General features: G+C 47.1%; 1 protein-coding gene across 4 annotated transcripts in view; it reads right to left on the bottom strand.

Annotated features, from left to right (window-relative positions):
- CCDC85C (coiled-coil domain containing 85C) overlaps positions 1–27,064 on the bottom strand; it is a 104,631-nt gene that overhangs the window by 10,245 nt on the left and 67,322 nt on the right. For 2 of the 4 annotated variants that reach the window (XM_068682796.1, XM_068682795.1), the window contains exons 4-6: positions 21,653–21,691; positions 14,721–14,825; positions 2,374–2,469 (exon numbers count right to left, since the gene is read on the bottom strand). In XM_068682796.1, the coding sequence (XP_068538897.1) occupies positions 2,374–2,469; positions 14,721–14,825; positions 21,653–21,691 (240 nt within the window). Of the gene's footprint in view, positions 1–2,373; positions 2,470–14,720; positions 14,826–19,950; positions 20,419–21,652; positions 21,692–27,064 lie in introns of those variants that run through there. The other 2 variants (XM_068682797.1, XM_068682798.1) reach the window with 2 other exon arrangements.

Here is a 27,064-nt window from a genome sequence, read left to right as displayed (position 1 = left end):
TCAGTTGTGCCCTGCGAGATGTGGCTGCTGTGCCACCTGCTTCCTGTCCCCAGCTGAGGCGGTTTCCAGCGTTTTGAAGAAAGACAAACATGCCCCACCAGCCAAATTGCGAAATCTCAGAGGAGAGCTTCTTGCAGCCCTTCCTGGTGATCAACAAAGCTCTGAAGAAGAGAATTAGCACTAATAATATGGGCAAACAACCAAGCATCCAACTTCCTTCCAACCCCTTTGTATGCATCCTCGTGCCAGACATCCCAAATGCAATTTCCAGTTTCCGAGAATCTTCCTTGTTAACTTTACAATCCTTTCCACAAGCTTATCAAACCACTGCTTTAAACCATTTACGTTTCTTGCCCTTACTTGGAAATTCGGTCCCATAACCTCTTAAGCAGACAGAAACTTAATTTCCCCCCAGAATGTGTTCATAACCAATTTATAACTATTTGATCTTTCGACTTAAAAAAATTATCATCTCTGCTTAATATTTTCCCTCTCCAAATACAATGAATAGCAGGAGCAGAAAGGTAGGAACCCCAGTCAGGGAAGCCACATACGTTTAAAAACAACAGCAGTAGCCTGGAGTGCATCGGTGGCTTGGATGATTAGAGGAAATGCAAGAGAAACTGGATTAGTGACGAGCAAGAAGGAAAGGCAGCACAAAGTGTAGGAGAAATGAAGGTGTCAAGTGCGTTCGCAATGTTCTGCAAGGTGTCAGCCTAGCAGATACTTATGCATATTCATACAGGAGTAATTTCACCCCAAAGTGACACACAGCATAGCCCAGGATGGAGCACAGCTTTCTGACAGCACCGAACCATTCACAACAAGCAAAGAAGAAACTTACTGGGAAAACACAGGAAAAATATACGTAGGAAACTGAGCTACCACTCATATATCCAGGGCTCCTCTGGGAAGCACTAAAAAGTGTACCAAGGGTATTGTTTTAATCCTTAATGGTGCTGGACACCCTTCTCTGAGGATCCAAGAAGTTATATGATTGGGATTTACAAAACCTTACTTAAGCTGAATAAATCAAGATTTTCAGCTTGAAGGATCTTTCATAATTTAAATTAAAATTTGATCCAAATCAAACCAAACTTAACTTCCCTTTCATAACTCCTCACACAATGTAAGTGCACAGAAGATGAACTGCTTGAGGAACAGTCATCCAGTGTTTCTGAAACTTAATAAGCTCAGGGGATCTTGCAGCTGCCCAGTGGAACTGACCTCCTGCCAGCTGCACCACTGCTTCTCCTAACACTTGTTGGCTTTACCACTGCCACCTGACACATCTGTCCTGGAGCCAACAGACAGGTGCAAAAACGTAAGCTGAAAAAAATTTAAAACTAGAAAAATCATGGAACCTGCAGATCTCTGCTAAGAGCAACATCTGTGGCATTTATTTTGCTATTGGGTGCAAAGAGAAGTGCTTTGTTAGCACCAGGCTCTGGGTCTAGGCCAACCTAAGCTAGTGCTGGTGAAGCAGTGACACTGCTGGACCTTTTTTCTGGCTATGGCCACGGGGCTCTGAGCTCCAGACCAGCCATCTGGGAATCTGGAGGGTTTCCTGTGAATCCTGCTTTGATTTGGCAAAATCTTTGTAAGCTTATACATTTATTTTCAGCTTTAACAAATCCATGTACACTTACACATCAGTATAGTCCAGCCTAAGCCTAACTTACTTATAGATTTCCCAGCCATCTCCATGGCACTTTTCAAAGGATTTGTGTTCCCATGTCTCTTAGATAACTTAGACTTGCTTAACTAGTCAACCATACAACAGCAAGCTATTACAGTATTTTTTTCCTGCTAATGGATGCTCACTAGGACTTGAGAAAATATTTCACTGCTATGAAATAACAATGTGAGTTTTCTCCTTTACCCCAGCTAGTTTTTTGTGTTTTTCCTGTGTTTTTTGTTGGTGAAGGTCATGACTTTAATACAGATTGATGATGCAGATATCTACATGGGTATGATGCCATGGTTTGCTGTGTGTTTACTTAAAGTCTTTCTCCTCTGAAGACTGCTGCAAACTTTTCAATAACAAAAAATATGTAGGAATTGAGTTTTTGTGTCTATTTTAAAAGCAGCACTTCTGTTGTCACTGTCACCCCTGAGACACAGTGCACACAAGAATGATGAACAGGAAGGGTAACCAACACCTTCAGCTTCTGTTGGAGGTCTCCCACCCAAAAAGTCATGTGTGATCCTGCTTAACTCTATTTGAAGAAATGATTGTTCATCACGATACAGGTGCTGATTACTGATAATGTGCCTCAGCACTGACTTTCTATTTCTAATCATCATATTTCCATGAGAACAGCAAACATCCAGTTCTGCAAGTTAGTTGCACTGCGCTGCAGGCAGCCTTACCTTCATAGCATGCACAACAGCCTCTGGTTTCTGACCCACGGGGACATATCCTGCTGCAGGAGAAGATGCAAGATCAGATGTCATGCGAGCTGGACCCTGTTTAAATAAGAAGAGAAGACATGCTTTAATTATGTTTGGATTATTTAGCAGGAAGGAAGAAAATACCCACTAGCTTCTCTCAGATTCAGTCCCCTTCAGCCACCTGCAAAGACAAAAAACACCACTACCCCTACTTCAAAAGTAATTTGATTTAATGCCATTTAAGCTTACCACCACTCAGACTAGATGCATTCAGGCAGGAGATCACCCTGGTTTAAAGCTAAATTAGTTCAGGAAACATTTTTTCTCATTTAGGATAACTCTGTGCAAGGACAAGATCAAAGGGTGCTCATCCTTGTAGCCAAGGCAGCAATGCAAACAAGATGATTTTCCGGCATAGAGCGGTCATTTCTAAGAAGTTGCGTACATGAAAGAAACAGTTGGCGTAACATCATTGCGTTTTTGGCAATGCTTTCACATGACATCAAGTACCAATCTTCGGCTACAGAGAAAATTGTGAAGGCAACCTTAAAACAAGCAGATGTCCAAGCCTAATGTTGGCTGGGTTTCCTTCCAAAATGCTGGCCAGTTCCCCTGCATGAAGGATCCCGTTGGGAAAGATACCAAAGTTACGTTTTACAAAAGATTTCTACAGCCCAAACAGTCCTGTAAGCACGTTTGATAGGGCTTTCCTTTTTAAGGCACCCCTCTTGGATTATATGAGACACAATGGGAAGCACCCTGCCTGTCCCCAGAGTTTTGTATTTGCTTTGTAGTGCAGGGAGAAATCCACAATGAAACCATTGACCAAACCCGCATTTAGTCTTCGCGTCCCGTAGGAAATACAAAGCATGATTATGCTGGGGCCTGTGAAAGCAAATTAGGATGGCAGAGCGGTCTGTAGCACCATGGCAGGAATGCTTTCGCATGCGACATGAGGCTCTCCATTACCATCTTTTCCAGGTTTGAACACTGTGTGTTTTGTGCCTCATCTCACCACCTTGCCACTGTATCCACACCGGGATGGCAGACCAACGCAGGGCCATCTCGTCACATCTCACACCTCCAAACCTTCCACTTTTGCTACTGAAAGCAATTGTGTGCCTACTATAAAGCAAAGGACAGGCCGATCCATTAGGCCACAGACAAGGGCAGCGTGAAGGGCACGGAGCCTTACGAGCCTGCGCCAGTCTGTGCTTAGCCCACGTAAACCTACAGCCATTTACCAGCAAGTGAGCTTCCTGCACCGAGCTGCTGGTGACACAACACTTCCCTTCCGACAGGCAGGCATCCCACAGAAGGGAACATGAGACTCCGTACCTCCACAATAACTCTCCAAGGAGATTTAAGGGGCTGATGAAGCACGGAGACCAAGTGACACTCACAGGCCTGGCACCTGCTGGCAGCGGGTCACGGCTCGCTGGAGATGTATGGCCACACGGGGACAAGGCCTCAGCCACCCCATCCAGCCCCAAAATGCTACACAGGAAAGGCTGGGGAGGGAGGGAGTGCCAGGGACTGAGCCCAGCCAGTCTACGGCTGTGCCTTAGGGCTGACAAAGGGGTTACAAATTTCTTTCAGGGCGGCTAAATGCAGAGTCAGCCTCCCACAGAGGTCACAGGCATCGATACACACAGCAGTGCCCTGATGTGAGCATGAAAGCTGCCTTCCTTCCCATAAATGACCAAGATTATGATAACTGGAAGCAGAATATTTGGGAGTTTGTAGCCATGAGCTATGCTTGGCAAAGATCTTCCCCCACAGCCCCCGTTAGAAGTAACACAGGAAATACCAGGCAGAGGTCTAACATTCAATATCTCTTCTGAGCTGAGAGCAACCAGAAAGGAAAAGGAATTCTGCTGGATCCTGCAGCTGACAGCATTTTAAATGCATCTTTCTGACAAAACTAGAGCAGAACACAAGGTCCCCTGTATGACAGGTGGCAGCAGCTTCTCCTCGCAGAAGCGAGGTAACTAATAAGCTACAAAGCACTCCCGTGTTCGTAATCGCTCTCGAAATTATTACAGAATACAAATGAAACTGGGATGATTAGAGAGAAAAGCTTTCTAAAGAGTTTGATCACACTGCACTGATTACCACGCCAACATGAGGAAAGCAATCCCGCGAGCACGGCAATGCCCTGGATGTGTGGGATCACAGGGAAATGGCCAAAGGGCTGGGGACCTGCGGGTACAAGTGGCTGAGATCTGGCGAGGGCAATCAGCTGAGCTCCACGTGAACATGGGCAGAGGATTTGACTCAGGATGAGAAAAGTGATGTTAAAGAATGGGGGCTGCAATGAAGGAGGTAGACCTAAACCTTGCTATCAGCGTCTCAGTACCAGCTGACTTCATTTCTAAAGCACGTGTGATCCTTCCTCTTTAGGGTGGAAGACAAAAAACCGCCAGCAAACTGAAATGGACGTGAATGTGGCTGCGTGCAATGGTCACCAGTGACAGAGAACCATGTAAGAGACTTGCATGAGAGGGCACAGAAAAACACATGGCAGATCTGCTGTGCTGCAAGCCACGGAGACCTTCCCACTGCTGAAATGGGAGACTGCGACCACAAAAGGCCAAAGAGGCACAAGAAGAAAGCAAGGGAGCAAGGAAGGATCTCACCAATATCCCTGCTCTCTGCAGCTGTGGGCATCAAGTAAAAATACCCACGTGTGGCCAGGAAATAGTCTACACCATCAAGGGTAGCTTAATACGTATCTATCATTACACTTAGATTGTACAAGTGCACCCCTCAAGAATGCTCTTTGCAGACATAACTTTCTACAGGTGTTCAGGGGCTTTGTTCCCACCGATTTCAGTGTGGTTCGCAAACAAGCTTTAGCCAAACTCCTATCAGCTTCCTGCACTGAGGCAAATGTGAAGGAGGCCAGAAAAGAGGGGAGCTGGAGCGAGCAAGGCAAGGAATGACAGCATACCCAGCAGGATGCATGGCCGGCCTTTGGAGGATGGGGGAGAGGAAAAGGGGCAGAGTTCACCCATAGTGTTAGCTGAAGGGGAGGAAATGGAAGGAATTGGAGATAAGGTCAAGGTTGCTGAACTGGAAAACTGCCAGCAGTGGGAGAGAAGGGAGGCAGCGGGAAGAGAAAGGATGTGCATTTTATCCAGCAGGAAAAGAGCTGAGATGAAATTCAGGGGAGGGGGAATCAGAGATAGGAGACTGGAAGAAGGGCAGGATGGAGGGGGAGAGATCTCAGGAAGTCAGCATTAAGGCACTAGCTGAAATCACACAGATGGAAGAGATTTCTCGTGCCTATAGCAGACACATTTGGAAAACTGGATAAGAAGTACCACGGTTGCACCCCAGCACTCTCCCTCGGCTCCTGAGGACCTCCAGCACCCAGCAGCCCGTGCCCTTCCTGCTCCTCAGAGCTGACACTCCCACAGCCATGGGAACACGCCTGACTCAGCACCCTGACAGACAGTAATAGCAAGGTTAATCTGCTCACATCCTACAGAGCAGGAATTGTCCATACAGGCAAAAAGTGATACAGAGTGTCTGGGGGCACGCATCGCTCTCAATTTCTTCTCCCTGCTCGGTTTTGTCAGACGTGCACTCTCTATACCAGATGTTGGGGGCTTTTCCACTCGCTAGGCTCTCAGGGAGTTCAGTAGCTCAGAGACAGTTCGCTCCTCATCCCAACACGTGGCTGAGATGTCACATAATTGTTTAAATGAACGGCACTAAAAGACAGCTCAGAACTCGTGGAGAAGGACGCCACAGATTTATAACAAGGCTGTTGAGAAATACCATCTTGGCTGTTTTTCTCGTTTACTTCTGCTGAAGCTGAGCCACCTAATGAGAGGCTGAGTCATTTCAAAAGGCAAAGTTTCTTATTCTCTGTGGCCTCAAGCAGCTTTGGAGTTGCTCCAGGTTTAAAGCAGCAGAGATGAAACTGGAAGTTAGCTCATTTAACTCACCAGCCATACGAGGAATTTGTTATTTAAAAAGAAGACTTTGGTACATCTCCATTGTGGCTTCAGGTGCTCACCTCAGTAGAATTACAGGGCGCACCTCTTGCTGCTTCAGCCACAGAGACACTGCCAAAAGAAGGCTGCCCACAAGTGGCCATCTCTAAGGGCTCGTTATTCCCACACCAGCCCCCTCCCCAGCCCACCAGTGCCCCAACCACAGGTCTGGTAAAGAAGCACACTTCTATGTGAGACCCCCTCAGAGCCCTCCCAGCAGAGCCCAGCCTGCAGGGCTGGCGATTCAAGCCCGACGTCTGTGAGGAGATGCAGAGTGCAGCTGCACCGTTAACAGGCTAAGAAAAGAGAGGAGGATCCCTGCAGTCTCTCACGTCAGAGGACCCTTCCAGCAACATGCTGTGCACAGGAGGTAAATCTTCCAGTTCTTTGCCTGCTAGGAATTACGCATGACCTGGTGGCAGCCTCCAGCCCAAAGCAGAAAACAAACTGGATAAAAGCAGCCCCAGAACCCAAAGAGGATCACCGAAGCAACAGCTCTGGTGTCAGAAGGAAACTCCAAAGGCTACAAATACGGCCAAAGATCCTTTTTAATCTGACACCAAAAAAATGAGGAGCAGAGGCCTGAAGTGCCGCTGCTGGAGAACATCTGCGGCTGCCGCGCATCGAGCACGATGGCACTGCCATCAGGCCACGCTGCCTAATGAGGCCGAGCTGGCTCCGTCTAGCTGCGTGGGATGCGGTCCAGCACAGATGCTGAAAAGCCCCGCGGTCGATGCTCCATTCTTCCTACATATCTGGAGGAACGAAATTAATAAGAGCGTAACTGCGCACACTGGGAACTCCCGATAATGGCACACCTCCACAGAGGCAAAATAAGGCTTAAAATATGAATGTTTCTTAATAATAATGGGAATACTCCGGGATCCAAGAAGAAAAGAGTCTAACTGGGGATGACAGGTGCCTGTTCTTTTATAGGTTTTGGTTTGGAAATCTCAAAGAGGAACAATGAAATTGCAATAAACAATTTCTCCTTGATTCCTCCAGGGATCTGAAAAGACACAAGACCTTGGTCCTGACATCAGTTTTCAATCTCCTTCTCCTCAATTATATTCTGTGCTTTAATGACATCCTCTCCTATCTCAGCTCCAGGAGAGCTATTCCTGCTCTTCAGAAAGGCTGCAAAAAGAGAACTAAGTTTCAAAACCCAGAGGAAAGTGGCATGCTGACTGCTTCACCAGCAGCCACAGCCCAGGCACTGAGACCCAAAGTGGGGCAAACATCAGTGCTTCTGAACCTCACATCTTGTCTTCTTTTAATTTTTGTCCATGATTTCCAAAAACAGGCAGACGTTTAGGGTTCAAATGCGATTAAACACACCGCAATGTTCTAATGGCGTACCTCAGACAGTGTTACAGCTAAATGGAATCATATTAGAAGTTTTTATTGCCGAGGCAGAACAAGGAAAATTACATTATAGGCAGGCCCTGCCAGACAACTCGCAATAAAATTCCCAGGCATGAAGATTTATCTCACGGTGGCTTTGTGTGCAGCCTACTTACCCAGGTTGGAATTAAGGTTGGGCCCTTCTCTAGCTCTCATCGCCATCCAGGTGCTGTACATCAATCAAGGTGCCCACGCTGCTCTGTAAATTGGGAACCGCTGAGGGACGGGTAAGCAGTGAGGCAGCGGTAACACACCCACAGCCACGTGGGACGCAGGTGGCAGAGGCAGGCCGAACATGGAAAGTCTTCTCTGCCAGTTCCTCTGCAAACCACGCTGCCAAGTGCTGTATGCCTGAGCACAGGACACCCTCGCCACAGCCAGGGAGTGCCCGGCTCTGCTGCGTGCCCAGGCTGCCTGGCAGATGACCCGAAGGCACGGCGACACTTGGTTATTTCCATTATTAGGTGCCTGCTGTGCAGAAAGCCTGCTGGCATCCAGTCCTAACCAAGCAGTCCCTCCTTGTGCATGTAAGTGGCCGCGTGGTCCCGTGTTCCCAAATCCCTAGTCGGCTGTGTTGTACTGACTGCTGGGACACCCTGCCACCAGAGACGTGAGCAGAGACAAGTGCAGACAGACCCAGCTCCCCAGCACAGCACCGTCCTGCTGGTCCTGGCCACCAGCGGGACTGAGTGCAGGAGTCACCAGTGCTTCCCATTAGCATCTCCCCTATCAAATGGAGGGACTTTATTGCAGATGCTAATCTCCTTCAGCATGACTTAATTTGCTCCCTTTAATCATGGAAAGCAGCTGGTCACGGAGACGTACAAATCCATGAATTAACCGCTGGATAACCAGCACGGGAGCCAGGCTGTGCCTGCACTGCGCAGCCATCCCGCCAGACAGCGTGCATCTTCGGGGCCTCCACCAAGCTCACAGAAATCTGCTTCAGCAACCCAAAGTGCTTACACGGCCCTTTTGATTAACAGAGGAACCATTTAACTGCTTCGTTGCTTTCTGAGCACAAACATCGAGGACAAAAGAAGAGCTGTCCTCCCGGCAGGCAGGGCACCCCGCTCGCTGCAGGGGCTGTGCAGGGGCACCGAGGGGAAGGGAGGCTTTCAGGGCCTGCTGAGACCGAATAAACAAAGCCAGGGCGTTGTTTGCCGCTGGGTCAGCATCTACAAACAGGAAGGGCGTCTGTTATCAGCCCCACACCAACAGTGCAGCTCCAACCCTAGGAAACTCCTCGGTGCCTGCGAGCTGCTGAGGCAGCTTCCTCCGGCTGCGGGTACGAAGGGAGAGCAGTTGTCCTTTGGTGTACGCCGTCAAAAAGCACCACTGCCAGCTTCAGCTGCCCCCCAGGCTACGAAATTATTACTGACGTGACAGATTGGGAGCACTTTCAGCCCGTAACCACCTGACAGAAACAAAGAGAAGTGCTCTGGACAGAACGAGCCCACGCTGCGCCCACGGACGGAGTGCACTAACTGCAGCTGACTCACAGGGGCACTGTCAGCACAACTATTTGGAGAGGTGCTGGCTCTCTCACCAGAGGAACATCAAGCACACTGGATTTCAGAAGGAAGCAGCGGGTATTTTTAAGACTTCCCTGCCTTTGAAGCACATCCCCTGCTTTGGGGATGGCCCAGCTGGGAACAGCCAGGTGGGCAGAGGACGGCGTGCAGGTGCCACTTGTCCCCATGGCCACAACCCCCCTCCAAGGTCTCCACCTCAGCTTGGCTGCTCCATTGCTGGTGAAGCAGCCTGCTCCGAGGTCTTTGGGCATGAGGGTCTGCAGAGCCCCCTCATTTAGCCCAGACCCACTGACGGCCCCACAGTTAATGCACATGGCAGTGAAGGTGAGAATGAAGAGCAGAGCATCAGAACACCAATTGTTCCCACCTCCCGCAGTTACCTGTACTGGCGGATGACGGATAAGGACTGTCAGCGTCAATTTTGCTCATCAAATCCCCAAACTTTGTCACTGCCCAACTTTGTGCTGGTTGGCTGCTGGGGGCAAAAAAGCCACCCACTGCTCAGAGACCCCACAACAGCGGCTGACGAAGGGCGGCCGCCTTTCAAAACGCATTGGCTTGTTCTCAGCCACTCGCAGTACGCTCTGAAGTTTCACAATGGCCCTCCCCGGGCTGCGAATTCTGCCTCTCCCCCCACAGACCTTTCATTTTTATTTTCCCTCCCGCAGCCTATTGCCGCAGCAGCAATAGGGCCGCTGTGAATCTCTGCCTTTGTCTGCTCGGCGGCAGCAGCGCGGCGGTGCCAGCGGGAAGGAGCTGCCTCCTGCCATTGTTCCCCCGTGCCCACAGAGGCAGCCTGGCCCGGGGAGGGCGATCGGTGGCCCCGGCAGGGTGTTCTCCTCCGGCACACCCAGCGGGAGCAGCGAAACCCACAGGGCTCCTCCGGGTGCTGCCGCTGGCCACCAGCCCCGGCGCGATGGGAGCTGTCATCTTTAGCTGTTTCAAACCTGGTTTTAAAAGCCAAGCTGGCTCTAAGAAGCCAGTCCAGCTCTCCTCCCGGAGGGGAATGGATTTACTCCCACACGAGCCACGGGAGGGATGAGCAAACCTGCCCCGGGTGCCCCCCGCCAGGACCGGGCTTGGGTCACAGCCACGCTCCCCCTGCTCTCTGCTGCTGCCAGGCTGGTGCAGGATAAATCTGGCAATGCCCCTGCAGGGAGCTGAAGGAGAGAGACTGAGTCATTTTCTTGCTGTTCCTCTGCCCTAACCCTCATATCAGAGAGGACCGAGACCACCGTAGCTCCAGCTGGAAGAAGACAGTGGGTCGGGTTCAGGCGCCGCGTGCCCTCACACCACCTCCCCTCGCCGCCCCTGCCGCCGGCTCGGCAGACAGCCGGCACGTCAGCCGGGGAGCCTCCCGGCATCCATTTCCCCCCATCTCACGGCTTCTCTTTACACCTACACACCACAAACATTTGGGTTTGTTTTTATCAGAACGTACGTGCCATATGGTAAATGGAATACGCTCCCCACGAGCTCCTTTGCAAAGCAGAGCTACAAAACGTGGCCGGTGGTGACAGGAAAGAAAGGGCAGGAGCCAGGCACACCAGAGGAGCAGGGGCAAGTTTATGTGAGGTGCTGCAGCCAGGCAGCCTGAGCTCAGTCCCACCCCTGGGCTTTGCTTTTTGGAGGAAACAGTCGCTGGAGAAAAATGCCATGGGAGGCAGTGGCACAGAGATAAACCTCCACTGAGTGCCTCCACCTCTCTGCTACAGCACCACTCCTGTCCTGCTCACCTGCGCTTTCCTCCCAGGTTTTGCTATGGGCTGGATCTAGGAAGGATAAAGGTGCTGTCTCTTCCCAGCCTGGCCTCCAGTCTTAAGCAGACTCCTGAGAGATACAGGATTGGATACCTGGAGGGAGCAAATCTCACGTTTCTTCAGGAGGTACTTAAAGCAGGGGCTGCTAGGATGGGCAATGGCACCATCATCTATCTCTGTCTTCCTAAAAGAGGGAGCTGTGCTCAGCCCTCAGAAAGCACACCCGTAGGCACTTTTTCCTGGGGACTCGGGGCTCAGGACCTGGGATGACCCCAGGTGCCTTCCTCCAACTCCATCCTCCCACAATGGCAGGGGCTCCTGTCCCTCAGCAAGGGATCACACCCAAAGCTGGTGCAGTGCAACTCCACACAAAACCTTACAGAAGGGGAAGGTAATACTTATCTGAACCTAAAGTGACACCACTCACACCCCCACACCCACAAACACACTCCCCCAAAGGTGCATGTCCCCGTGGTGTGGTCATGTCACCGGGTCTGACACTGGGGAGAGGGCCACCAGCCAGCGAGTCCCAGTGACAGCTCTGGCATTCCTCTTACTGATGGCACTTTTTGGGACAGAATTTTTACAGCCTTCACGAGTCAGTGGTTATTATGGGCTGATCCTTATCTCAGAGCCCTGCTTGCTCACCCCCCATAAACCATAAACCCAGGAAGCTGCTGCCTGTTGTCTCCCTCCTTTCGGGTGCCTTCTCTCAGCCTTCCCCCAGAACAGGCAGATGTTCAGACGCGATGGCACATCCCCTGCAACCCCGCCGCCATTCCCCCCTTATCAGGGATCGGGTCTTCCAGCAACGAGCCAGCTGTGCCGTGCCCTTATCAAAGCACGGAGCTCCTGGTCCTGATGCAAACCACACACCCCCTGGTGTTTACCCAGTTGTTTGCTGTCACCTCTGTCTCTGGTTATCAGCACAGGCCATTCCTGCATCCCTGGCTCCAGCGTTCCTCCTGGTGCTTCATGTGCCCATTTCCATCCCCTAACATTTATTTCCATTGCAGACCTCTGCAGTTACTTCCACCAGCGGCAGGGTTCCTATTACAAATCACACCAATGCTGTAGGTTTTAAGCCTAAGCCAGCCAGGCTAGCTCCAGTTGTTAGTAAAAGGCTGGATCACCTTTAACAGTGTTTCGTGCCAACGTGGATAAACGGCTCCTCCAGGCAGCTTAGGAGCTTGCACAGGCTGCCACAGCACCCAACAAGAGGCAGACACCAAAAGGAACGGAGAAACAACAGGGACACAAGCTGTGGGCCGTGCCCCAGCCCCAGCATTCATCCTCAGCTTTGCTTAGAGATCTCCAACACTCCAGAAACCAGCAATGAAGATTCTACCTCTTAGCAAATGAGCTGCTGAAATGTGGCTATTCGTAACAACATTGCAGCCTTGCTGCTGTGGGTGGGGAATTTCCTTGTCCCCTGTGCCTTCTCCCCATGTCAGGGTCATACCCGGCAATTATTAGCTGTGCACAACAGGTTAAACACTGAGTAAGGTAACTTTACAGAGAGAGATCCCACCTCCCAGTCTTCATTCATCACTAGATAAATGATGGAGAAAGCCTGTCAGAGAAGCAGCTCCACAGCAATGCTGTAGTGTTCCAAAAATTAAATACTGCCTCTCAGTATGCATCCCCGGGGGATCCTGGAGCACTTAGCGCCGTTTAACTTAGTGGTAAAGAAATGCCTGAAAGCCGTGCTATGGGATGGGTGACCCAATTCCTCTGGGGCAAAAATGGAGGTGCAGAGAGGTAAAAGAAGCTCGGCGTGTTCACAGGAGGAGAGTCCCTCCACGATGGCAGACAGAGATCCCAGTCCTGATTCACAGAACCATGCTGACAGGGCTCTTCCCCTGCAACTGCCAATTACCTGAAACTGTCATTTTTCTTATAAATTCTCAGTGTTAGCGAAATATAATTTCCATCTCACTAACCAGAGGTGAGACCATATCAACAGGCAATCCTGGCTCCTCAGGCAATGCCAACAAACAACACTGCAGGTCGGTAACTCCCCTCTGGTATTGTTCTACTGGATATTTGGTGACTGCTGCACACCTCAGAGCAAATCTGTAATTGTCTGCCTGCATGAACAGCCAGAGTGTCTGCACAGACTGCAACTGTGAGTGTCATCTGATTCTGTGTCCTGAGCACGCCCTGCTGTCCATAATCCGGGGTTCATTAAAGAAAACAAACGGTTTCATTAACTGAGGTACGTCAGGGCCGGGGAGAAATGGAGTGATGCCTGAGTGCAAACGTAGTGACAGTGAGGGATGTGCTGAGTAACTTCCCAAATACTTGCATGGACAGAGACAATGATGAAACCCTGCACAGATGTGACAGGCGCGGAGCCGACACCGATCGTCCACCATCGCTCACCCAAATGAAGCCTGTACACACACAGAGGAGCAATTTCACACAAACTCACACCTTCTGTCAAAAAAGGCTGCAGAAAAAGGCAGGTATGTCTAAATGCCCACTTTCTGGGAGGTGCCTGAGAAATTCAGAGAAATCTGCAGGGATTTGTGCTTGTTCTCTTTAATCACAAAAACAATGTATCTTATCAAGCCCCAAAACAAAGGGATTTTGGTAGGAATAGAGCAGAGCAGGCAGAGCAGGCTCCCCCCCGGGCTCCTCATACAAGGGAAGTGAAGCAAAATGCCTCAAAGCACATTTACAGGGAAGGCATTTCCCAGGCCAAACCCCCTGTGCCCTCCTTGTAAAGTCTCCTGGCTGCTACATGGGGAACCAGGAAGAGGATGTTCAGCCTTCCATTTCATGTACGTGGTTTTTTCCCCGGTGTTGGTTTTTGGTTTTGGCTGAAGGTTCTCCACTCATTCCGGGCTCTCCTTTCACACTGAGTAGAGTTTTATCTATGTAATCTTTCTTAAACTATTCCTCTCCCCACCTCATTTACAACTCTAAAAGGAATGCTAAACACGGAGAAGAAAAGCAGGCAGCCAATGTACAATTGTCACCAGCACAGGTGGTGTCCCGGGCACTTGGGCAAACATCTGGAGGACAGTCAGCGTGTGCTGCGAGGCCACAGGGAGGAGCCCCGGCAGCAGCATGCGTTTGTCTTTTGCAAGAGCCTTCTCTGCCTCTAACCACGATTATCCTGTCATGTGAGAAGGAGCAACACAGGCAGATCTCAGGAAACATAAACCTCATTTGTGCTACAGGAGAATCTGAAACGAAAGTCCTAAGAACTTAATCACTGCAGCAATCCTGACTGCACGTTGTCAGACTCTTGGCACAGCATTTCTTGCGTCACCCAAGAGTGGCTTCTTGACAACAGGCATAAAGAGCATTTATGAAGAAGGAGCGGCAGGTGTAACAAGGCTCACCCCTGCTTTAAAATATGTGCAACAGTGACTGTCAGTTAGCCAAAAACCTGCACAGGGAAGTTAATGATCCAAAATGTTCGGAGGTAAAGCACAATGCTTCCAGGGGCTCCCCTTCCTTCAAACAGCTGCAACTTTCAGCTGGGTTTATTTAGTACACCACTGGTTTCGGAATGAGCTGCCCCCTTAATCTCTGTGTGCAGCCCCCTGGTCTTTGCCCACTTCCCAGGAAAGCTACAGCTCTTGTCTTATAGGCAAGGAAAGGGATCTTACGTTTTGCAGGGCATCTTGATACTGCGGCAGGGAGGACAGCTGTGACTCGGAGTGGTACGGGGATAACCCTTTCCTCAGAGTCCTCAGATCCCCAGTGCTGGACTGCTGCAATGACAAAGACAGAAAACAGGACAGTCTGTATTAGCAAGGAGAAGGAAAGTTGTGCCCCTTCTGCTGGATTAGCTTTTCCCACAACCACTTCTTCACAGTGAGCGTTCCCGTAACTTCTCCCTGCACCAGCAGTTAAAGCGACCATTAGTAGTAAAATGATTTTCCCATGCCCACACCTGGAGAAAGCATTTGCAAGCAGCTGGAAGTTAAACTCTCAAGGTCTATTGCATTAAATGATACAGCGAGAAGGCATTTTTCATTTACCTGAGTTCTTACATGTCAGTTAAAAACATTTATTAAGATGCAAATGAAAACAGTTTTGAGACTCCAGATTAAGGTCAAATTAGTAAAATGAGGACACCAGGAGACATTTTCTAGATCTTTTTCAAACAATGTCGGCTATTGCAATCACCTGCAGGTGGGCAGCAATGAGTCTGTAAACAGTGCTGGTGTAATTCACTCCAGCTTGCAATAGGTGTGTGGCATTAACAGTTTCCTATTTGGCTATCAATTAGTGTGCACCCACAAGCCTTACAGAGCGGCGTGTAAATAGAGGTAATCTATAAGACTCGACAAACCACGGAGATAAATGTAATCAATCCTCAGCACTCAAAGGAAGCAGCAGCACTGGGTGTAAGGAAAGCCTTAATCTCCTCAGGACAAAGTTTCTGCCTCGTGTTACTTATTCTCTCACTCTGTCATTCCAGAACAGGACAATCATAGAAAGAGAAGAGTTCCTCCTTTATGAAAGTACACCCATAAAAAGCCAATATACAGGTAGCCAGAATCAAGGGCCTGGGAGAAGATCATATCTTTTTATGAGCAATAAATATCCTCATTAACTTTACATATTTTTAAGAGTATAAAGCAATGCACTGTCCTTCATTTTAAAGCTATAAAATCATGATCTTTTAGATTTTTATGTTCCATTAAGGCTTCTGACTTGCATCTGCCGCAGAAACGATGTTTTCCACTTCAAAAGAACCAAAGAAAAACCACTGGTGCAATAAAATTTAACGGGAAGTCTCATAAATCAGCTCAACTGTATATAAAAAAACCCTCAGTGACCCCAAAGGCCTGACCATAACCAAGGCTTCAGGGAGTGTGGCTGCACACAGATCTCAGAAATACGGAGAGTTCATTTCTGTTCCTTGCTCCCGCTTTACAGAGAAGAATGAGTGCCTTCAGACTGGATACATCATTTTCCATCAGTGTCAGAAACATTTTCTCGTCGCCACGTGTTCAGCCTTTGTTTTAGTTCAAAATGCTGTGTTCTGGAGGAAACAGCATCCCGTGTGACCCATGTGTTCACAACCATTCCGGCCCACTCGGCCTATCGACTTTCATTTTACAAGCTGTGAAGGGAGGGACAGTTTTCAAGAAAGTCATCACGAGAAATGGATGCTAGTCCTGCACCACCCATACGCTGGGAACTGTTGTATCTCAGAGTTGAGCGAGGTGGAATGGCTTCAGCATAGCAGATTGCTGGGATTCCCTGGGATTTACAAGGTGGCATCGGAGAGGATCACGGCCTACATTTCGTTTGCATTCCACAGCAGTTGGAAACAGAAGGATTTGAAGAAGGAGATTTCTTCTTCTGTAGCTAAAATGTGACAAAACTGAGCTCCTGCCTCCTTCGTAAATCCTTTTGGAGGATGGTTGGAAGGTCAGAATGGAAGATGATGACAAGGTCTTTGTTCTCCTGGCCTTGTCCCAGACCTGTGATGTGCAGGGGTCTGTTGGTGGTTACACTGAAAGGATTTTAACCTGGCTGGTTCTGCTCCCACTGCCCTGCTGTGTGCATCTGCTGCTTCCCTGCTGTACGTGTACCGGGGGCAGACCTCCCGGAGAGGTCCCGACCCTCTGCTACCCACTCCTTCAGCATCAGTCCAGGAGCTGACAGACCCTCCCCTGCCACCTGTGATGAATGGGCCCTTGCACAGGCAAGGGAAAAGCAGAAGAAAAGATCACAGCCAAAATTTGAGGCTGGAGCTGTGTGCCGGAGCCCCCCAAAGTCAGAGACCTCCTTGAAGGCTGTGATCCGTAAGGACGAGCACTTCATCCATGTTCAGAGCCCCACATTCATCCACATCGCTTCAGACTTCTGCCCTGGCACAGGCAGTGCGGGGAACTGGGCATGCAGAAACGGGCATGAGAAAGAGATTAGGTGGACAGTTCTTTCTGTTCTCCAGAAACTCGTCCTCTTAAGCCCCAAAATCTTCATGGGCTGGCCCGTGTTGGACATAGCATGTGCTTCATGGCACTACAACTTGTCCTTACAGAAGTCAAAACACCTTGCCCATCAGAGGAAGTAAGGACACCAGAGCTACATCTGGTCAACGCACAACACCACAGCAGCTATAAATACGCTGGTTTAAACTGATTTAATTTAACTGACCTATGCTCCAGCCTGGAGCAAGAGTCTGCATTAATTTCAATTTGGCTTAAATTGGTTCAAATTGTGTTGGTAAATACACAGACACAGTCAAACCCCCGCTCTAACAAGTGTTTATAATGGATTAGTTCAATTGCTTTTTTTAAACAAATCCCATTTAAGACAGTGCACTTGTGTGTGACATAACTATTGTTAGGCTGTTTCAGTGACTGCTGCTGACGAATCTGACCTAATGCATTCAATTTGATGGAAAGATTCCCACTGAGTTCAGCGAACATCAAAACAAGCCCTTAATTAAAGAAAAGAAAGAAAAAAAGGGGGGGAGGGGAGAACAACCCAAAACAAAGGAAAGAAAAGAAATCTAAGAAACAAAAATGTGGGACAGAGATACATCCAGAAGAGGAATTAGACATTCTGGGCATGGGGTGGGCTTGGTAGAATCAAGAATCATCATCATCTGCCATTACTTATACGGTATCTGTGTTGGAGATGACCAAAGAACCTCTTTTTCCTACTGCTGTCGGTAGGAAAAGCCAGTCCCTTTCACGAGCACTCCACTCACTGCGGTGTTACTTTTACACTTTCTAGAATTTGTTGCAAATCACATCTTACTCTAAGTAGTTTTTACAACAGCCCAACAATCACAGTTCTGCACTATTTATTTTTCTTGCACTAAAACCAAAAGTGCATTTTTTGCTGTAGAAGGAAAATTGCTTTTCCTTCCTTTTTTAAATTAAAATGGTGTAGTGGTGCATATTCATCAGACCTCCCTAAACATTTACACATTTGCTGGGCTTGGCTATCAGCGTTGGAGCTAACCAGAAAAGGAAAGTGAATCCCTCATTAAAAAGCAATATGACTAATGATGCATCAGAATGAGTAGCCATTACTCCACTTAAATCTAAATTAAAAATCCTGGTATTTGCATTGTCAATTCACTCACAAAATGAAATCTCTTATTACCTTACCCAATTTTCATTACTGAGATGTAAGTGGATCCCAAATTGCTTTTCTAGTCAGAATGGCATTTTAAAAGTACAATCGCTGATCATCTCTGTTCATCATCATTGTTGGAGATCATCTCAATTAATGTGCAACATGTCTATAATAAATTACCCTTCAGGTAAAATCACTTCACATTTCTGGAGTTCCAAGGAATTTATCAGCAAAATAATTTCCATCTGAACTAAAACTTGCCGTGGGAGAGTGCTTAAAGAGATTGAACTTGGGGGGAATGTCTTCTAGGCTGAGGTGCAGAGAGATGAGGGACATTGAAAGAAAGGGAAACAGAGAGATCTGAGACATATTCATTCTTAACCTGTTCAGATTTACAACTTGCACAACCTGAAATACCCTTGTCCCCAGCAAAAGCCAACAACTAGGTACTGTCTACTCTGGAGTAGCTCTTGCTCTTTTACTGTGAATTTTCTTCAAACACTCGTTTCATCCAAATGTTAAAAAATAAATAAAATAAATAAATGAAATGGAAAGGAAACAGAGAAACATCTCCTGCCTTTCGCAGCAGTGCAGCAATGTGAAATCTCCCTCAGGTCTACCCCAGTGCTGCTCTACGTGTCGTTGCCTCCCTTCACCGGCTGATGAAACGCCTTCGCCTTCAGCACAAACCTGCACTGCATGCTGCCAGGCTGACAGCCCCACAGTGGTCCTCCAGACACAATAACTCTTTATTATCTGCAAGTAATGACGTGACATTTATCACTACATTTTTCAGCTAGGCAGAACTTGAGCTGACCCCGGAATATACTGCTGTTGGACCAAAGCCTGAGATCTTTGTCAGCCCTGTTATGAAAGAAATGGACCTAAACGTGCTCCTCCTGGCAGGGAAGGGAGTTTTACCGACCTGTATCAGTGAGAAAAGAATGGGACCAACAAACTGTTTTTTGTAAAAATGGACTGCAAACCCAGCTTTCTGTCACTGGATAAAATGGAAGCAATTTGATGATTACTATAGGTAGAAAGTGGTAAGCATTTTCCATATAAAACAATTTATCGTTTAAATATTTTAGTTAGAAACTAAGGGCTCAGTGCTTAACAAGTCCTACGATCGCATTTAAAAAAAATCAGCAAACACTTGTGCCTATCAAAGCTTTCCATTCTTCCAGCAGGGAGAAGAAATGGTGGCCTCTGACTTTTTGACCTGATGTGCTGAGTGATTCAATTTGAAAATAACACAAATAACACAAGAAGATGGATGGTGTTTGTGGTATTTTAAGGTCAAGGTACTATGAAGAAACATTTATTTTCCTTTCTGTTTCTGTCCAGTAAAGTCAGATCAGTGCTATGGCCATGTTGAACCAACTGTGAAGATAAAGCGTTGAAAACTTACGGACAAGTCAGACAAATTATCTTTTCTGTTACACTTTGGTGCTACTTCTGCTGGAAGGGAGAAAAAAGAAGGCAGGCATTTAATTCTGAAGCACTTTGATCTAACAAAACGGACCGTTCGCAACAGAAGTTAAATTCACTAAGGGGCAGAAATTTACTTGACAGATATTTTCAGTATTTATGAAAGAGATTAGCAAAAAAAAGGAACGATTTCAATTAGAATTATGTGCTGAAGTGACTGAGGAAAATTAAAAAGCGACACTGTCAGCTTCCAGTAATTCATGAATTAGCATTCAAAACAGGGTCGTTACATAAGTAGCCTTTAATTGAAAACACTATTTTCTCCTTTCACATAAATTGTAACAGCTGAAGGCTGAACAGAGGTTAAAAAAAAAAGGGGGGGGGGGGAATCATAAGTGATTGGTTTGACTCTGTGCCCTACAGAAATATTAAAGCCTTTACTTCACAGCTTCCCTTCTCTCTCCGGACTACAGGGTCACTTTGCAGCAGCTCAGGTGTCTGCCCATGAGCATCCCGTGCCTGCACGCATCCCAGGCACCTGCGGAGGCTGGAGAGATGTGATGATGAGCTGCTGGAGACCCACATCCTGATGGTGTGCAGTGGGAGCCTGAGGGACAGCCCTGCTGGCACCCAAGGACGACATCTGAGCTCCTGAGGTGCTGCTCGTGCCTCTTCTTAACTCATTTGTAACCTCCAGCCATGCAAAAGCTTCCTCTCCTCATCCCCATGCCACACAGGAGAAAACCAAGCACCAAGCCAAAGGCCAGGACTCCTACAAAGCCTCTTCCAGCAGTAAGCACTTCTGTGTTTACCTCTGAGGAGCCCCTCAAGGAAGGTATGGACAGACATACAGAATTAAGGGCAGGATCAACCACCCGTGAGTCACCAATAGCAGCCTCCCCAGGGGGAAGTCTACTTGGAGGCTTTACAATCATCAGCTTTGTTTTCCTACAACATAGACCCACCGGCACTACGTTCAAGAGATCACACACCTTAAAGTTATTAACATTTTATCTCCTAATAAACATAACTTTAGAAGAAATGATGTATCTTAACATGAAGCACAACCAAACGTAAAGCAATATTGTGATGAACTCAGTATTGGCAATAGAAGGTACCTTTTTTGACACCAGTGCAGAAGATTTTCTTTGGGCAAATGAATAAGCCACGCTGACACCCAGCCCTTAGAGAGACAAGCAATTTCCATTTTTTAGCGGTTACTTCAATCTTTTACAGGATTTCCTTCACCTGTAATTTTATCATCACAATGAAACTGGTCCCTAACAATAGGGCAAAGGCATCCCATACTGACCATGTAGGCCCAGAAGGATTTGGGCTTACAGTTTGGGGAATTCTCTTTATGAAAAAAATGTCTATATGGGAAAAAAAAAAGTCATTCTTATTTCATATTCTAGTTTTACCCCATAAATCTTGGATGGATTAAAAAACTCTGCTGAGGCCTTTTTGATTGAGGTTTTTGATTAAATATACTTGGGATGAGAAAAAGGAGGAAGGTTTTGTTTCAGTTCACCAGGTTAGGGTGCCTTCGTCTTTACAGACTGCTGTACTGCCCATTACCTGAATTACTTGCCTGTCGCTGCAGTATAAATTCTTAAACCCTACCAGCAACAATTTTCTACACCATAATTGTTCCTGTAATTGAAACTGCTTCAATTTTGATGCTCAACAACCCATTGTTTTCAACCGGGTAATTAAATGGAAAGTTTAGCTTGAAATCTTTTCCTCTTATTCCAAACACACGCTGGTCCCGCAGCGATTTAGCTGGAAGTACCAACTTCTCCTCGTGTAGGTAAATGGCTTTGATTTGAAGTTGGTCAAAACTCCAGATTTTACTAACAAATGTCTTTTGCACAAGTACAGGATTCAAATCAAAAATAATTAGAGGCATATTTAATACATTCAGACGATTAAAAAATGGAAATCGCTAACATTAGCATGTGAAAGAAGAAGCAATCAGAGCCCCGAACAACCAGCACCAGTATTGAAAGGCAGCCCCCAGATCCAAAAAGCTGTTTGCGGATGCATTGGCTTTCTCTACCTTACTGAAATTTCGTGGCAAGCTGTTGCAGTCAGCCAACTGGAAGGGAACAGAAGAACATTATACATTTAGAAGCCTAAGCCAAAATAAAGGTATTTTATCATCCCAGATAAATTCTATCTTTACCACAGATGACCAAAGTAAACTGTTTTTATGCAACATTTGACAGGATAATGCTACTATTTGAACTTCAACCCCCCTTTTCCCACGTTAACGAATGAAGTCTTGCAGAACCCATTATTATCTGCACAACCATTAACATCTTATTGTCCCACTCCTGAGCACGCTGACCCCACGCACAGCTGACTAAGTTCAATCATCTTACGCTCGCTCACAGCTGCAGATATTTTACCATAGCACAGAGCTGAAGACTACTATCAGAACAAACCAGTCTGTAGGAAAAACCTGGCCCAAGACCTCTTAAGTCCAGCAAAGCAATAATTTACATTGGAGAGATAAAGCAAAGCAGAAACACAACTCCAGTAATATGAATGAGATGCTGCAATAAGTCAGCAAAAAACCTGGGCACACTATTGCTGATCCTCACGCAGGGTACATGAATAGAAACCAGGGGATGAAACCCTGCACATCCTTGCTGTCCATGGGTCTCAGCACGGCACACACAGCCCTGCAGGACTGCTTCTTTTTATGCCCTTGCACGTGGGCAAGGCATCAGGACAGTGGCCCAGGTCTCTCATGGCCTCACCACTGTATGTTAGTGACCTTTTCAGGCAGACCTGTGCCCTGGTGACCATCCCCTACCATACGACCTTGCACAAAGATTTCCTCCTTATCTCATTAACCAGTGTTTTAGGGTCTCATGCACCAGGAAGATGAGGGATATGCAATTTCACTGTGTGAAGCTGGCTAATAATTGAATTAAGGTTCAGTAATTGCAGTTATCACTATCAGACATTCAAGCAAAAATAAGCTCAGCAAAGCACACATCTGACTTTAAGTACACGTGAAGAGTCCCATTAGCTTCAACAGTGTTTATCAGGCTAGTTGGAAATTACACACATGAGAGTGCAGTAAAAAAATCAATGTATTTGATTTCTTAAGAACGCTGCAAATAAGAAAAAAAAAATAAGGGATGAGATTAAAACTATTTAACATCTTCCCCATCATGCAATAATACGAGGTTTCTGTAACAGGAGAGATGAAATTCCTTTACACTGGTTCATATCCCACTTGTACACACAGAGCATCCAGGGATCGTTTCTCCGTCTGGTGGCAAAGGCTTTAGTGGTCTTCCGATGCCCCAACCTCCCAATTCCCTCTCTGGTGTCCAGCCAGCAGGTCACAAGTGCAGCCTCAGCCAGTTTCATCAGTAAAGCCATTTCCAGTTGTTCTTGTGGAAGTTGAAATGGTACAGCCCAGGAATTAAGGTGCAGAGCCCTCGTGAGCAGCAGCAGAGATCCATGAGGATGCACTCACGTCGTGCCATGGCTGCATCCTAGCCATTCCCAAACAAAGTGCCAGAACAAGCATCCCACTCCCAGCTGTGCTCTGAATTTCCCCTCATACCATGAGCTGCATGCATGCAAGTTGAAGGGGCAAAGCAGCAGATTTCATCTGCTTTCAACAGTGAAAACTGGAATTCTCTAATACTGGGGGAGACAGCATTTTGGGAAGGGCTTAATAAATATCAGGAGACAGTCAGGAAGAGACTTCACAGATTTTGCCATGTAAAACCACTACTGGAACAAAAATACTTTTTATTACTGTCTCAGTGGGCTACAGGCAATAAAAGCAGAGCAAGTTTCAAACCTCTCCATTCTCGGTAGCAGCCGAGGTAGGGAGCTGTAGGGTGCTGTTAATATTCAACAATGTCCCTATCTTTTTCCTCTTGTTTTAGACCAGCAAAGAAATATCAATCCCGTAACTCATGGGAGGCTCAGATAATCAGCTCAGACTAAATTGCAGTGCATAATTGTAATCACACAACTGGCAGGCTTTGCTCAAATGAGAGCATGGGCTGGCACGGCTGAGATTCAACTATTGCAGCCTCTAACCCAAACAGAAATGCAGCTCAACAGTTAACAAGCCAAATGGAGCTATAACCATTGACATCCAGTGTAGCCCGCATCTGGTCTGAGGCTTGTAAGCAGTAAGTTCAGGAGTCTCCAACTAATGGAGCCCATCCATGGCTCATCAGCAGCAAAATCAGTCTCTTCGTTAGCAAAATCAACGGAGAAGCTAAGGAATGCTGCCCCGGTTCCACCAGACGAGTAGATGTAGATGTGGATGTAGTATTACACACGTGAATGAACTTACTGGAGCATGCCCTGGAGTCACCTTTCATTTTCCTCTCTGTGCTACAGGCAAGGAGGCCAAAGGGAACCACCGCACCCCCTCGCAGAAGCTTGGCCTAAGCAGTGCAGATGGGGTTCCCTTCAAGTCACTCCCCACGTCCCATAAAATGAGGGGGCTGGGAAGGCAAAGACCTGAATCCCCTTCTCATAAATTACAAAAGGTCCCCACAGGGTTAGGTCCTAGCTAACACTGGGACCAAGCTGGCTGAGGACTTTGCTGCGTTTACTCTCTTCCTTTAAGCAGTGCTCAAGGCAGGAACCTAAAGGCCCTCTCGAGGGAGAATCACCTCCCTCACCCTGCAGGCCACGCTGCTTTTGATGCAGCCCAGGATACGGTTGGCTTGCTGGGCATTCAATCTGGCATTGAACTTCTTGCAGAAGTCTGTTTTTCAGCCTCTGCAGCTATTGCTTTGTTTGTCTTTGAAACCACTTTTCAGTGTCTATCAGATTGACTGATGGCTGAGAAGCTGTGTACTTTGAACCTCTCTACACATTGTAAAGACACAAAATAATGCCACTTCATAGCCTGATCTAACTGTAATTAACAGCTTCTTTCCTGACCCTGTCCTCATAAACACAAAAAAGTGGAATCTGGAGAAATTATTACAAAGCTGGTTAAGCACAGGATATGACTAATCCTGCATTTCACAGCTGGAGGTTGAACTGAGCCTCATTAAACCCAATGTTCTTGCTCGCCCACAACAGAAACAAATGGGGCATGGAAGATCTTTGTGTGTGTGCACGGCTCACTCATATTCACACTCTTCTACTGAAAGCCGGCTCCAGTCCTTTGAAATTTTTGAGTTAAGTTGCAAGAAATGATATGATAATCTTACCTTCAGAAGATTCAATAAGCACTGTGTGTTTCTGTCTATCTGGTATTTGCCTTCTGTATTCAGGACTTCTTGAATTATATTTCAAAGGTTTGGGGAAACTCTATTTCTATGTGCCAGGAACGTTCTCATAAAATCACTTGTTTCCACAGTTTACAGTCCCCAGAACACACAGAGCATCATCCTGCCTTCATTACAAGTTGAAAAAGTCCCTTTCTGTCATTGACTCTGCTTTTCAGAAGTGCTCCTACCCATGAATGGGAGGCAAACACCAGGAGAATATTTATTTTCATAGGTAGCAGCCCAAGACCCCAATGTCCAAAGTCAACAGAATGAATTGCACTGTATCAAAAGACTTGAAAGTATTTTGGATGCAAGTCTGAGACGCCTTTAAACTGCTTTTATAAAAATGTACACCTTGAATTTGGGGGAAAACCATTGTATTCAAGAAATAAATATTATTCACTTAAATCTCAAATCCACTTATTTAATAGAACATCAGTCGTGTCATTCAATCCAATCTTTTTAATTCATAAAAGAGGGAGGTGAAATGAAACATACTCACAGACTGTTTTTTTATGCCATGTTTTCTTGAAGCATCTGCTGCCACAGCTAAGGAAGCTATATTGGGGAGGGGGTCTGTTAAAATTTCTTGCATTTATGTATGCAAGTGACGCAATGCAATTAGAGGCTTAAATCAAATTTTGGAGAGCACAGCAAAGAAGGTCTCAAAAAAACACAGTTCTGTGTGAGCTGTACCTTGAAATGCATGGAATTCTGTAGAAAGCACCGTTATTGACTTGAAATGAGTATTTGGATGCAGACCCAAGTATGTATGTTCTTTTTGATTAATTAAAATTAGTACGCAGCTAAACATTTGCACAGCGTATAAAAACAGTAAAACAGTAACCTGGGTCTTCAGTATCCTGAATTTAAATAGAGACTAAATGCATTTGGAAAGCTTTCATGTCTGACTCACTGTCTGTTACAAAAAAAAATCCTATTTCCCTTGTGATTCCTTAAATTAAAGCAATTACACTTCTCCTCCTCACACACAAACAGCAGGCAGGCTGTGAGGAAATGGGACAGGTTTGCGATCTCGTTCCACTTGTGGCGAGCACGTGCAGCACGGCCGGCACAAGAAATGGCCCTGCCACAAACCTGCTGACCTGCAGCTCAAAAAGAGGCCCTGGCATCCTCACCTGATCCCAGCCCTGAGAGCTGAGAGAGAAGCGCACAAGCAGGGGCTGGTAATGGCAGGCTCGGCACCCACGAGGGTGATAACAGCACAACAGGGGAGCTGCGTGCCATTCCTTCCTCTCCTCCAGCCTCCCTTCCTCAGGAGACCCAACCCCGCTAACTGCACTTTGTGCTGTGTGCTGCTAATGGCTCCCCAGCTCTCCTAAATCCTGGGCTCCACTTTTGTCTCCTCGTTTCCAGAACAATATGCCAGAAATTGCTTGCTGGGTGCATGTTTGCGCCAAGTGCACGTTTGCTTAAGAAAACTTTGGGCAGTTTGTGGACTCCTTCACCCACAGCACCCATGGAAGCTCCTTGTTCAAAAACCACAGCTCGATCTTAACAGCAGCGTTTTCAGGTGCTATTTACTGTCATTTTACTATAGGTACAGCTGCTGTCTTCTTGTAACTCAGGCTAAGCCCACAATTTCTTAAAAATAAGTCTAAGCACCATTTTCGAGATGTTTTGGTGTTTCCCAGTGCTCCTCTCAATCCCCATCAGCAGGCAGGCAGGCGCTGAAGCGCTGGTCATACTGGTCTATGCGGCGACTTAATTAACTACTCAGATGTTCCTGATAACTCCCAGGGGTTGTCCCCTCCCTAGAGAAGAATTTCTCCTATTCCTGCTCAGCACAAGGGCTCCTGGAGTTTTTCCTGGAAGGTGCTTCGGGACCTCATTGTTCAACGTCCGGTTGCTTGGAGTCTCGCTGCCTGCCCGATACGCCTGCTGTCCTCAAAGCTTTTGGAGAATGAGGTGTGCAACACGCCCCGGGCACCTCTGAGGAGGAAAATGCACACCTGCCCTAAAGGGAAAAGCCAGCCTAAGCTCAGCAGAGGCAAAAGAAGTTCTGACAGCACGCAATGCACAGGGTGCACTTTGTTATCAGGAGAGATGAGCACATGAAGCCTATACATTTCGGGTTTAGTTAAAAGTGCATGATCCTTGCTTGCCCCTGTACAGAATGATCTGAAAATGTAAAACAAGGTGGGCTATGGCCAAAAGCTTATCACTGTTATTATCTCTAA

Source organism: Anas acuta, chromosome 5, assembly GCF_963932015.1.
Source record: "Anas acuta chromosome 5, bAnaAcu1.1, whole genome shotgun sequence".
Taxonomy (NCBI): Eukaryota; Metazoa; Chordata; class Aves; order Anseriformes; family Anatidae; genus Anas; species Anas acuta.
The sequence above is the reverse complement of the archived record's forward strand: the minus strand, read 5'-3'. Positions and strand labels throughout refer to the sequence as shown.